The sequence below is a fragment of the Engraulis encrasicolus genome, chromosome 8, assembly GCF_034702125.1.
Source record: "Engraulis encrasicolus isolate BLACKSEA-1 chromosome 8, IST_EnEncr_1.0, whole genome shotgun sequence".
Lineage (NCBI taxonomy): Eukaryota > Metazoa > Chordata > Actinopteri > Clupeiformes > Engraulidae > Engraulis > Engraulis encrasicolus.
This window is the reverse complement of record NC_085864.1, coordinates 23136753-23150775: the sequence shown is the minus strand read 5'-3', so window position 1 is coordinate 23150775 and position 14023 is coordinate 23136753. Positions and strand designations below refer to the sequence as shown.

Below are 14023 nucleotides of genomic sequence, written 5' to 3'. Positions count from 1 at the left end.
GCGAATAAAATCTGACAAGTGGTTGGTTGGTGCGGTAAAAAGCAACACGGGCTAATCTTATCAAAACACTGCTATGCAACAGAAGAAGGTGATGAAAAGCAATCGCAATCTCACTGAGCAAATGTTCCGTGGAAGAAACAAGAGAACTAATAGGCCTACATTCACGTCCATCCAAAACACCTCCCTATGGAATATGGCAGTGGCAGGAGTCGTGTATGGAGGCATAAAGAAAAGAAGAGCTTTGCGCTACTCAGCTGATCTTGGAGATTAGTGTGGTGGAGAGGGTCAGAATGTATAGGTCAACACTACAGGTGACCAGAGAGGAGACGAGTCCTTGACCTGACCCCTCGACCCCTGTCAGACAGGATATCACGCAATCAAACAGTGATCACATCATACCCACTGCTAGACCTGGAGCCAACCAATGTCAACAATGCTGGGTAAAAAGTTAACACTTTTCCCACGGCGCTGAATAGGTTAACTGCTAACATGATGCAGTTAGGTGTAGTGCCTTACAACTTACAGATGGACTATAAGGTCGTCTGAAATCATCCATTGGGGAACTAAATGTTTCTGATGAGGGAAAACTGCATCCCGGCAGTCATGGTCTGTCCACATGGTGGTGATAGGCTACTTTACGACAGACGTCTCGAGCAGCAAGAGCAAGCTTGTCTCTTGACGGTAACCTTCAATAAGGTTAAATAAACGCCAATGTAGGGAGGAGTCCAGCGATAAAATGCAACCGGCTTTTGATACCGTTTGCTACCTAAACACTTCCTGGCCCGTGGTGCCTAGGAAAGTCAAGAATCAAGGCTACGCTGCAGTACGACCTTGGGTGTAGATAACGAAAGGGGTCACTCACTATTTGCGCTACAAAACATTGCACACAAGTGGAATTTGCCTCGTTTACAGGTCGACACGGAGCTGGTTATGCATTTAACTGATACCGGAGGACGCAGTAGTCATGCTGTGAATAATGTACATTGAAAGCTGTTCACTAGCTAAGTTTGTTATCCACTGACTGTAGTGCGGATCCTGTCTGGAAATAGCCATGCACGGCTACCCAACACGACATGTACATGCACATCATTGCGAGGAAATACACAAGTCATTCTTACCACATTACCCAGGCTTGCACGCCTAGGTCAACGCAAATAGAGACCGCAAACTTTCATACACCAACGCGCTATCAAGATTTGCAGTTGCGCTTCCCTCACGGCTGCGGTAGACTTAGCAATAGGCTAAATAGAAAGTACGCTAAGCTAGCTAAAGTAAGGTAGCGACCATCTCAAATAGTCCCCTCTGATGTGGTAGCATGGCAAACTAGGTTTATCAGTCAGACCGTTTATCACTAGACGCTAATCAGACTTTTCGTTCAACTGGGTGGCCGAAAATGGCACTGTCAGAAACGCAGTTACCGTAAACACAGAAGATAAACTCATTGTGTGCCATGACCTCGCTGCATCTTGCTTATTTAAACGCATGGTAGGCCGCAGCGCTCCGTGAATCAGTCTAGAAACCTACCTACCAGGGTGGCTAGCACGCTGCTAACCACTGCACAAAATCGTCTGTCGTCACTGGCAGTTACGTTAGAGCTATTATGTGTGAAAGCTATGCATTTACTTTTGGTATAACAAGTGCACATCGATAGCATTGAGGATGTCTGGGCTGCAACTGTAATGCTGTTCATCGAGTTGTCTTCACAGTTGATTCAGCCTACTATCTAGAGCTAGACCACCTTGGCGAAATGACTGACATTCGGTTCGCACTACGGCAACGTGCAAAAGGCATGTTCATGAATTTCACAACACACCGAAAATCACTGTTCCAACACATAGCAACTGATCCGGGCTGAATTATCAGCAGTGTGCGAGTGTCCCAGCGCTAAGCTACCACATTTTTCATAATCACGCGAAATGTCAGAGCTAATTGTTGCCCGGTTACTTGGGCCATGATGGGGCACTAGCTCATAAGCAGGTTTAGCAAACTAGTTAGCAAACAGAATGAGTTAGCTTGCGTTATCCTTCATGCCGCTTAGTTTACCAATCAAACATTGAGGTTAGCCCGCCTGTAACCAAACACGTTATGTAGTTTTGCGTAGGGCACCAACAATGATAGTGTAAATTGCTACAGATTCTAAATTTACATATTTCAAGTTATATGATCACAACTGCACCCCTACTGTCGATTTGGATTACGCTAGTAAGTTTAATAACAAAGGTCGTCAGTGTAGTGTAGGATGTACCACATAAGCAATGATGTTAACTAACAGCAAATCATTTAAATTAACCCGATTTGTTAGCTAATGTGGCAAGCTAGCTGGCCAGAAAACAAATTAACGATGGCCCACGGGCAGAAATGAAACGGTTCTCAAGAGCCGCTCACATTTCGACTCACGTTAACGTTACTTAAGCAGCGCTGCATTACTCGGTATGATACATCTCTGGGACACACCTAGGTTACTTACTTTGTTTTAATGTTGTCTTCGCCGCCACCGTGAATTGCTGGCTAGTAATCTAATATCACGTACACCGGGCCCTACACAATCCCAACGTGCCCCCTTCTTTCTGTGTGTATGCCTCTTTTCTCTCTCTCTCCCTCTCTCTCTCCACGTGTTGACCGTCCGAGCTGCACACTCTAAAAACAGATCTATCAGCTGATCAAATCTCGCGTTAACTACGCTGTGAGGAACGGCAGGGAGTCTCGCGAAACTCTGGGCCAGACAGTTTCCATATTTGCAGGGTACAGATAGGCATTACAAAAAAGTAGGATTAGGAATATAGTCTATTACTTTTGAAAATTTAAAATGACAAATTTAACCGAGTGCCCGAGTATAGCTACACCTCTGAGCAGAACTGAACATTTAATAATGGCCTACCCGCAACCTATAGGCCCAATTTCCTCCATCACCCTTGAATATTTTATTTAGAGCATGTTATATAATAGACACTCATCTGATCATGTATGGTCACTGGATGCAAGATGATAACAACTAATGTATTTAATACTAGAATATTAACCACCCACGTTTTGGGTTTGGGTGAGCATGCACTATCAGGACATCATCAACGCAAAACAAAAACTGGTTACCAGTAATAACATTCTTATGTCTCATCATCAGCATTTCTACTGAAAACATACCATTTCCACATTTAGCATACATTTCAACAATTACACTATTTCTGCATGGACAACTTTGTCTTAGCCATGTTTTATTTCAAAGGATATGACTGATGTATGAAGAAGAGTTAGGAGAGTTATGAAATCAGTCTTCACAGCATATTTATAGAAGGAAACTTTTTATTACGAACACTGGAATAATTACATTTGCATGTTACATCTACAGCAACTAACGGCTTTACAAAAAGGAAATAATACAATAAGACATGTATTTACATAGTAGTAAATATACCTTTTTCCATTTTTACACAAAATATTTACAAAGGCAAAAAGTACAGACTTGTGTTTCCTCTTCAACTGTGGCGGATGTGCTAGACAAAGGTTTAGCCTTGCATAATCAAATTAAAACATGCCTTGTAGCCTATTCAGACTGAAAAAAATGGTGGAGTGGTCACATTGTCTGAAACCTGAACTAAATATAATTAAAAGGTGAGGGCCCTTCATTTTCGATCCTGTACCTTTTCTGTCTTATAAAAGCGCTAACAGTACCATATATATCTCACTTTGTAACATATTTGGTGCAATTTAAAGACTGATTAACTGGGCCAAACCTAGTTAAAAACAGGAACGAAGAAATAAGCAACAACAACAAAAAACAACAACAATTAAAGCCGCAAGCGGCGATGACGGGCCCTCGCACCTACGTTGCAGGGCCGGGGCATATTGCCAGCGCCCCATCACCATTTTTTGTTTGTCTAAGCCAGATACACAAAACTTACTTTCAAGCAACATGTATTATATGCATACATGTGTGCGTTTTAAAATGCCAAAAAAGTCAAAATATGTCACTTCCTGTTGGGCGTGGCCATATCGTTGTATGGACTTTATTGTGCGCCTTAGTGAGATACACATCTTAAAAAAACTCCCAAGTCTGTAGCTCAAAGTAGATGTTGGCCCCGCCCCTAAACGTGTTTGGGGGTGTGGCCTCAATTTCAGGCAAATACAAAAGTCAGTATTCATTATATGCATACATGTGTGCGTTTGCACGGTTTTAAAACACTCCAAACTGAAATGGTGGCCAACTTCCTGTTTTAAAATGACAAAAAAGTCAAAATATGTCACTTCCTGTTGGGCGTGGCCATATCGTTGCATGGACTTTATTGTGCGCCTTAGTGAGATACACAACTTTAAGAAACTCCCGAGTCTGTAGCTCAAAGTAGAGGTTGGCCCCGCCCCTAAACTTCCTGTTGGGCGTGGCCATATCGTTGTATGGACTTTATTATGCGCCTTAGTGAGATACACACCTTAAAAAAACTCCCGAGTCTGTAGCTCAAAGTATATGTTGGCCCCGGCCCTAAACGCATTTGGGGGCGTGGCCTCGTACCCGCGCTCCATCAGGGGTTAAGATTCTGCGTCTGACTAGTGGTGGGAATCTCCAATGTGTTTACCAAGTGGCGTAAGTGTCCGACCACCGGAAGAACCCAATTTATATACCCAAATTCATTGAGCCGCCATCTTGTCAAATTACGAGATATCAAAAATTCCTTTGCAATATATTATCGTCAATGCCTTGAGGTCATGTCCACCGAATATGAAGTCAATACGATGTACGGTGTAGGACAAGTACGTTAAAGTCCGAAACAAATGCCAAAAAATTCCAAAAAGTGCCAAAAAAGTCAAAATATCTCACTTCCTGTTGGGCGTGGCCATATCGTTGTATTGGACTTTATTATGCGCCTTAGTGAGATACACATTTTAAAAAAACTCCCGAGTCTCTAGCTCAAAGTATATGTTGGCCCCACCCCTAAACGCGTTTGGGGGCGTGGCGTCGTCCCCGTGTCCCATCAGGGGTTGATATTCGGTGCCTGAGTAGCGGTGGCTATCTCCGATCTGTGTACCAAGTGGCGTAAGTGTCCGAGCACCGGAAGTACCTGAAAAATGGCCCAACGTGGCTAAATACCAAGGGAGAATAATAATAATAATAATAATAATCCTTAGGAAAACAATAGGGCTTCGCACCGAGAGGGCGAAGGGCCACCGCGTGGCCCTTGCACTTCGGTGCTCGGGCCCTAAATACACCTATTTGGAGATTACTTTTGGCACAATTTATCTTTAGGTTATTGTTTGAACAAACCAGCACAGGGGAAATGTTTTGCTCTTTGAAAACTATAGCCCACAGATTTAGTCTTCAACAAGTTATACTTGTGTCTAATGCTTGAGCTAAATAGCTTTTAAACCCTTTCAAAATACTTCCAAATCATCTCAATTAGATGGATTTCATTACCGGTATATAAACACATCTGCATTTACTCCTGTGCGCTTGGAAGAGTGCGGGGAAAACCAGTAAATAGTCATTTAAAACACTTTTGGTTTGATTCTGTGGGGTAGTGAGACATGCTCAATGATCACAGGGCTTAAAATTAGAATCCCCAGTTCCTCAAGCAAGTATTAAAATGATGTCTTCAGCTGGGTTAAAGAGGTAAGGTAATAACGCAGCATAAATCAAGATTAAAGTTACTGTACCGTAAACTGACGCATGTCTTTAAAAGCACAGGGAGAAATGGTGTATCTATGGCATTAGTTCACGTACAGGAAATTGTTTTAAAATGGATAACTTCAGGCCATTTTCCACAAACCACATATATGCTATTTAAAAAGAGAGGTAATAAAAGGTATAGTTTTAACACCTGGAAATATGTTTGTGTGTTCAATTTGGTCCCTATGTTTTTTTCCCAGAAGTAAAGAAATACAAGTAGACTCAACTATCAAAGAAATCATGATTAAATCAAATTATAGTGGTCAGAAATAGCTTATACATATTCTCTTTAAACATGTTTTTACACTTTACGAATAAATTTGGTTTCAGAGACTGGGCCAGGTTTGCAATGATACTAGATAATTCCCATAACCTTATATTCCCTTTGATTTTACGAAGACCACCACATCCACATCATAATCAGAAACAATGTCAAGATAGTCATGTCACAAGGTCAACTAATAGTCTGTATTCTACCAACCTTTTGTATTTCATTGCCTGGTAGTCTCCCTTTTCACAGAAACTACAAGGCAAAAAAATCCCATGTTTTTTTAAGCATATATGCAACATCACTGCAGGTCAGTAATGGTGTCAACAAAAAAAGCAAAACATTCAAAGCTCAAGAAATAAAAAAGGAAAACAATGGCAGAGACAATTTCAGACGTATCCATTCAGGTTCGGTCAGAGCTACAGTGGTAACTTGTTACAAGCCTTTCCTAGTTCAATTATCCACTGAGAGCACTTATGTCACCTCAAACTTAAATGATCATTTTGCCATAGTGCAAATATAGTCTTTGGTGCAGTGTCGCTAGGTTTGCTGCCATGCATTGAGGATTTTGTGTTCAAACACATCTCAGTCAAAACCTTGGTTACATCAAGTCCTTTACTTTACTTTACTCTTCCTGCTTTGAGACTGACTTGCAGTGTGAATGAACTACAGCGGGCTGCCATCACACATCAGCATTAACCACACGAAAAAGTGACCAAAAGAAAATTCTGATGCCCTTACACACAAAATTTAACATGTCTTTTTTTAACCAATGCGTGGAAACAGACTTTCTTCACCATCTGTTCTGGTTAACTTCTAAAAAGCAACTGGTTTGATTGTTCCTTTATATGGATGAAGATAAAAAACCCAAAGTTCTCATGCCATACTTATTTTGGATTTTTTTTTTTTTGCATATTACACTGATTTCCTGGTCAACACCACCAGACTGTAAACAAATCACCTCATTCCTCACCCATAATGTAAAGCCTTTCGCACTATATACATTTTTTTTGCATTGATCTATATATTTTGTTAGTGTCTTGCTATCGGTGTAAGTGGATGAACAATGCATAAAAGGAAAAGGAGGAGAAGGAGAGCCTGAGCCCCCATCCTTACTCGACAGACAGGAGTATCGTTACAAGAGAAGTACTTGTTCAGGCAGAGTAATTATGTCTGGAATAGTTCTGACTGTCATAGAATAATGAGCTGTACTGTTGTACAGTGCAGCTCTCAAGCTATATTGACAATAAAAAAGAAAAAAAAAAGAAAACGAAAAGACGAATCTGTGGTACCTATTTGTACCTGTTATTTCCCTTCCTCGACAAGTTTTTTTTTTTTTTTAAACTTCATTTTCCCTCTCGTTTCAAACTACAGACATTTGAAAACTCTGATGAAGGCACACTATGAATAAAACGACACCCCAATATATGCGAGCAGTCTTGCAATTTTGTAACCTGTAATTATTTACACACTCATACCTTTGTAAGACCTTCATATATGTACAGCCTGGGTGAGATAGGTTGGCATAATCTCCCGTCCCCATACCTCACCCACCAGGTTTCCAAAACTGTGAATATCAGAGTTCCTAACAGCATCTTCTGTTTTGTAGTCTAGAAGAAGACACTGTGCCTTCTTTATCCAAGGAGGGGTTTAGGGAACGGGGCTTTCTTGACATAATGGGCAGTCTGTCAGCAAGAGCATCTGAAGCCAAACTGATAGGCAGAGTCTCACGTTTCTTCCTTTTTTTGTTTTGTGTGTGTGTGTGTTTGATGTTTTGTATTTAGTACTAGGCAGCCTGAGAGAGGTCATCTTGCCTTTCCTTGGTGTTTAAGTAACTTCAGGATATTAATGTCAAACAATGTTCATCCGAGTTCCTTCATTTCTTAAAACTAAGGGTTGAAAGTTGTGTCCAAGCAGAGATTCCAGGCTCTCTGGTCCAGGGTCAGGGGGGAAAACCAAAACACCAAGGGCCTCAACTGTTGAACAAGAACATAACTGTGCAATTTGAACTCTACCCGTTCTCTCTTCTCTCTGAATGATTCACCCCATGAGCCTCCCTCACTCTTTTCTTTTGTTTGGCTGTTACGTCACAGAGCCGTTTGAGTCACGATGTCCATCTCCGACCGTCTCTATGATTTCAATCTATTTCGCTTTTCCCTCGGTTCGGTTCTGTGGATGGATCTGCACCAAACACTAAAAGCTGGTAGACTGAACTAAAAGGGGGATTTGAAAAAAAGAATGGTGGGTAAACAGAGGAAGAGGAAGCAGAGAGGGGAGGAGGAGAGGAGCTTGCTGGGGGCGACAGTCCTTTTGTCACTTGTCTTGCCCCCTCTTGCCAGGATCTGATATCTCCTCTGTCCGTCCATCAGACGATCTTCTTAATACTGGGCCTTTTGAAGCTGCCGGCGCTGCGCTGTTTCTGTACCTGGCTGGCGGAGCCGTGCCGCATGCGGCCGCTGTTGGCGTGGCCTGTGGTGGGGGACAGCTCCACGTTCTCCTTGTCGATACCTGAGGAAGGCAGGCAGGGGAGCAGGTGTTAGTAATGATCCAGGAAGAGCAAAACACTAAGGGAAACACGCCTTTAAAAGCTTAAGTTCCTTAGAAAGCTTTTGTTCTCAAAAGGAGATTCTTGGGGGTAAAGGAGCCCATGTGAATTATTAATGCTGGCTATGGTCTACCAGGTGTCCATCCTCATCCACTCATAGCTTATTGCCTGGCAGCTGCAGAGGTGGAGGCACACATTTGTGCAATAGCAGCTTTCTAAATAGCAGTGTGCCTAGACGTTTACGGCCCTTGAGGCCGTCTTATCAGGAACCCGATGTTTCACATGAAATATGACACGTTTTGTAAAAGAAATCTTAGAGATTTCATTTGCAATACAGGTACAGGGTACCTAGTGAAGGTGGGGTCTGTTGTAAAGGTGGTTTGTGTTCATAGTACGGCCCTTAGAGGACTCTGAAGTTTGAATTTTGAATGTGACCCAGCCACCACAATTAATCATTTCTCCCTTTTCATCCTTATTTGAATCTCCAACTGATTTAACTCCAGACCTAGCTGCAGCCATGGAGCGCTGTATAAGGACACCATGCAGAGAGAAAATTAAACATCTCCACCACATCCTTAATTCAGCCTCACACCTTAACTCTAGTACTGAAAGTTTTGAGTACTCAGCACTTCTGTTATTGGGCACACAGTGACTGCCAGTAGATTTTACAGACATCCAGCCAAGATATATCCAAAATTACCGTTTTGGCAGTGGGGGGCATCTTGTACATTCAACAGTTTACTTCAAACGAAATGTGGACATGCAAATGTCAAGTGTTTCACAGGGCAAGACAAGTCATTCCCACAGTGCATCCATTCTGCAAAAACATGTATGTATAACATACCTGTTTATGTAAAATGTATTTCTTTATAAATATACAGTATATTTATAAAGAAATGCACACATGCATATCTTGCTGGCATTAATCTTGCTCACATCCATACATTCTTCATTTGTACAAGTCTGCCTTTTAAACTCCTCTTTCTATGTCAATCATGCACACAGCAAAGCTCTGAAAGGTGTGTGTGTGTGTGTGTGTATGTGTGTGTGTGTGTGTGTGTGTGTGTGTGCGCGCGCGCGCATGTGTGCGTGTGTGTGTGTGTGCGTGCGTGTGCGTGTGCGTGTTGCGATTTCTATTTGCTGAAGGGGCGTAGCTATAGGGAGGGCGAGCAGGGCACTTGCCCCTGGGCCCAGGTCTCTCCCGTGTTGGTGGTGGGGGCCCTATTGTGAGCTTGGCAAGCTGTATAGGGGGACCCAATGTGTCTTGCCCTGGGGCCCAGCTGTGTGCATTTTTTTCCGCCACTGAGGTGAGAGTAGTACCTGGCAGGACGAGATGCTGCGGGAAAACGGCCGACTTAGAGCTCGGAAGAGACGCTTGAACCCCCCCAAACACACACAAAGACAAAAAGAAAGAGAGAATGGGAAGAAGACAAAAAAAGAAAAACACAAAGAAAAACAAAACAAGAATAATGAGTGACCATAGCAATGGAAATGTAAATTAAAAGGCATGCAACAGTCATGATACACTTGTATTGCAGGCAGAGAGCAAAACAGAAATCAAACCTTCCCCAGAAAGCAACATAAATCATGCAAACAAACAAAACGACAACCAAAAGACCAAAGATGATGATGATGATGATGATGGTGATGATGATGACGGTTGAGTGCACATGTATTGCAGCTTATCACATGATACTTGAAGATTCAGATTGAGATACTGCATATAACAGAAGCAGGAAGGACTGACGAGCACAAAATTAACGCCTGTGACAGTTCATAGACAAATCCACTTGGTCTTTTATGTCAGTTGTGCTGGGGGCAGCCACAAGAGGGCAGTAACAAAAAGCAAGTAAGAGGTTGTTGGCAACACAGGTATGGATGTCATTGATAGATCAGCAATTATTGTACACTTGCACAAAATATTAATTACCTTCACATTCAAAATATTTGCACGACTACTTAGTCAGATCTTTAATGGTTAGACACTAAACCACTCATTTCATTTGGGACCACTAACTAGGTACTTGGGAGATGAGGTGACATCAGGTGGCAACACTAAAGCATGCTCCAAACGGGTTGAGGGAGGGAGAGATTTTACATGGGTCTTGCTAGCACAACACCAATACCACAGCCATATATAGGAAAGGGTTAAAGGGGTGAAGAATGAAAGACACACAGAAAGATTCTATAGAGGACAGACATACTCTTACTGCTACATACTGCCTATTAAAGATGGCCTCTCAACGTCATTGTATTAATATTGCTGTGTTCCCCATTGTTATTGAATGTGTTACGCGTTGGTCCTGTTTTAAAAAAACGTTCTGGTTGCTTTGTTTCAAGCCGTTTTTGCAAGCTAGCAAGGTGGCTTGTGGAGAAACGAGAGGGTGTTCCGTGTTTCTCGTGGAAATACATCTCTGATTGGCTCACTCGTCCTGCTCTCGTGGAAATGCGTCTCTGATTGGCTCAGTCCTCCTGTTCTTGGAGAGAATGTAATGGGAAACAGAGTCGCCACTTCCCCGGGTGGTACTGCACTATAGGGGCGACAACGGATGCGTGCATGCTCCATTCAGGGCTGTGCTCTTTCGACAGCGACCCCCAGGCGAGCTGCAGGCACGGAGCAACCAGAGTGGGCTTGCTGTATGTATGAGGCTTTGTGCTGTGTGTGTACCTGAGAGCAGCAACCAGCTGATAACTAAGCTAAGCCAGGTTTCGGGCCACCAGACGTTGCTTGTATTGAAAACAAGCAGAAAAAAATTACTCGACATGTTTTTAGAAAAATGGGTCGACATAAACTTTTGTGGGCAACGCCTTCTTTCGACGTGACGAAACACAGAAAGGCTTTCGTGATTCGCTCGTTTATCTGCATTATTTATGTCAATTGGGAAACACCGGGAAACACAGCCAGGCGAGGTGACGCACCGCTATGAGAGCCTTGCAAGTGAGTTTAACTTGGGGTGACCGTCCGATCTTCAAAAGGAGTGAGTAAAACTCTGTTTTATCGGTTGTTGGCCTTTAAGATGAGGGCAACACAGAAGTCCGTGGGACAGAGAGACGGTGTGGGATCAGGAAATGACCCCGGCCGGACTCAAACCGGGGTCCCCATGGGCATGCAAGCCCAAATGTGGTTGGCTTAGCGGGCTGCGCCACAGCACCCCCACTGAAATTGGTTTTCATTTTGAAGAAAAAAGGACTGACAGTGACAGATGTACATTCTGTGACCTCTAGCAGAGATACTTCCCAGGATGGCTAAGATGTATGGCATTTATGTGGGTGCGCATGGGCACACAGAACGGGTAGAGAGAAGAAGGACAGCTAGCCAAATGCAGAGCTGGAGAGAGTTACAACAGTCACTACTCACTAGGGAACATTTCACACTAGGTTACCTTGAGGGAATGTGTGCGTGCATGCAAGCGAACCTGCCGAGTGCTTTGACGTCATAGAGAGGTTGAGGTTGGAGATGATGATGCTGACAGTGTGTGTGTGTGTGTGTGTGTGTGTGTGTGTGTGTGTGTGTGTGTGTGTGTGTGTGTGTGTGTGTGTGTGTGTGTGTGTGTGTGTGTGTGTGTGTGTGTGTGTGTGTCTCTGCTTGTGTACCAGGGGAATGCTGCAATGTGGCCAGCAAGGTCATGGAGTTGGAAAGGTTGGAGGTGATTCTGAGCTGTGTGTGTGTGAGTGTGAGTGTGAGTGTGAGTGCGTGTGTGAGAGTTGTTCTTGTGTGTGTGAGAGTTGTTATTGTGTGTGTGTGTGTGTGTGTGTGTGTGTGTGTGTGTGTGTGTGTGTGAGTGTGAGTGTGTGTGTGTGTGTGAGTGTGAGTGTGAGTGTGTGTGTGTGTGTGTGTGTGTGTGTGTGTGTGTGTGTACCAGGTGAGTACTATGATTTGGCCAGCATGGTCATGGAGTTGGAGAGGTTGAGGTCAGAGGTGATTATGAGCTGTGTGTGTGTGTGTGCGTATGCGTGTGTGTGTGCGTATGCTTGTGCGTGTGCGTGTATGCGTGCGTGCGTGTACCTGGTGAGTGCTGCGAGGTGGCCAGCGAGGTCATGGAGTTGGAGAGGTTGAGGTTGGCGGTGATGGAGAGCTGGCTCTGGGTGGGCGGGGGGTACGGGGAAGTGGGCGTGTGCAGGGACTCCTCACTGGCCTCCTCCTCCAGGCCTGGCAGGTAGGTGTCGATCAGCGCGTCCAGGAACTTCACCACCAGCTCCCCGTAGTCCGCCGTTTGCTGACAGGGTATATTGATTGATTTGTTTACATTTATTGCCATTTCAGCAGCTATGGCTATATCGTGGCCAATACAGATAGAAAAAACATCATATTTACAAAACTAACAACCATATAAATTAAGAGATTAAATACGTTTTTTAACATCAATACATTCTAAAAAGTTCAAAACCTTTAAAGGTGGGACCTTATTAAAAATATAGAAAACAGTATCTTTCTTAAAAAAACTGCTGCCTTTTCATTTTCAGTGCAGAGCATGTTAAAATATGCTTAATAGATAGGGGGCTACAACAAAAATTACAAAGAGCATCTTCAGTTGTTGAGAGGGAATAAGTGAGAAAGTGACTGTCAGTCAGGTGAGGGCAAACAAACAGTCACACTTTTTGCTTTAAAACAATGAAAAACAAAGGCTCTTATGCAAAGTTTACATTCATCTGTTTCTTTTTTTACGTTAGTATTTTTTGGCGCTTTACAAGTCTTTATTGTTTTTCTCAGACAGGACAGTGAAGCAGAGACAGGAAGTGAGTTGGGAGAGAGAAACGGGGTAGGTCCGGCAAAGGACCGGGGCCTGGAATCAAACCCGGGTCGGCTGCGTAGTAGACGAGTGCCCTACTATATCAGCCTAGGGCTGGGCGATTCACCCTAAAAAAATGTTTCATAAAATAACTCGATTCACGATTCGATTCAATACCCTTTCAACTCACATATGTTGGTTAAGATACAGGCAAGGAGCGCATCCAAAACATTAAGCATGTTGAACACCTCTCTTCTCCGCCGAATAAATTTGAAGCATATCGGTAGTAGGTAGTTCTAGACTAATTGCATCCGTGATTGCTTTCCACCTTGCTCCACTCTTATGGTAGGGGTAGAGTAGTTTGTTTTCGTTTCAAATATTGAAACAAGATTGTAGTCCGGCTGATGCAGCTTACGTTACGACAACACTACATTCACAATTTACAAAGTGGTATTGTTTGGTATTCATCATTGGCAAAACGATAGGAGGTAGTGTCACCTTTTTTGAACAGGAGCCCGTATTCCTTACTCGTTTCACTATATTTCTGTCTAACTATTTCACTCACCGCGTTTGTTTGTTTGCATGTAATGGGGGAGGAGACACAGAGAATGCAATAGGTAGGCCTACGTCTCCAGAGGTCTTGGCGAACGTAATGCAATGCGTGCGCTGTGCGCTTGGATACATAAACTGCATAGGGACAGAGGATTAAAAAAACAAAATCGTATTACGCAATTTCTCAAAAAACAAATCGATTTGACGTTCACACTCGATTTTTTACCCAGGCCTATATCAGCCACTAATCATTACTCCACTAGACACAGGTA

The 14023-nt window shown here is 43.2% G+C and overlaps 2 protein-coding genes across 8 annotated transcripts in view; both read right to left on the bottom strand.

The window, feature by feature from the left end:
- The window catches only part of akap1b (A kinase (PRKA) anchor protein 1b), a 28619-nt gene extending 25993 nt beyond the window's left edge, over positions 1-2626 (bottom strand). Inside the window, exon 1 of one of the 2 annotated variants that reach the window (XM_063205234.1) lies at positions 2468-2626. The gene's annotated coding sequence lies outside the window, so the exon portion shown is untranslated. Of the gene's footprint in view, positions 1-1118; positions 1399-2467 lie in introns of those variants that run through there. The other variant, XM_063205235.1, reaches the window with a different exon arrangement.
- Positions 2627-5878: 3252 nt separating this feature from the next.
- The window catches only part of nf1a (neurofibromin 1a), a 126371-nt gene continuing 118226 nt past the window's right edge, over positions 5879-14023 (bottom strand). For 3 of the 6 annotated variants that reach the window (XM_063205226.1, XM_063205229.1, XM_063205227.1), the window contains 3 exons: positions 12476-12686; positions 9790-9843; positions 5879-8432 (listed from right to left, as the gene is read on the bottom strand). In XM_063205226.1, the coding sequence (XP_063061296.1) occupies positions 8290-8432; positions 9790-9843; positions 12476-12686 (408 nt within the window). In that variant the 3' untranslated portion in view covers positions 5879-8289. The remainder of the gene's footprint in view (positions 8433-9789; positions 9844-12475; positions 12687-14023) is intronic. The other 3 variants (XM_063205228.1, XM_063205230.1, XM_063205231.1) reach the window with 1 other exon arrangement.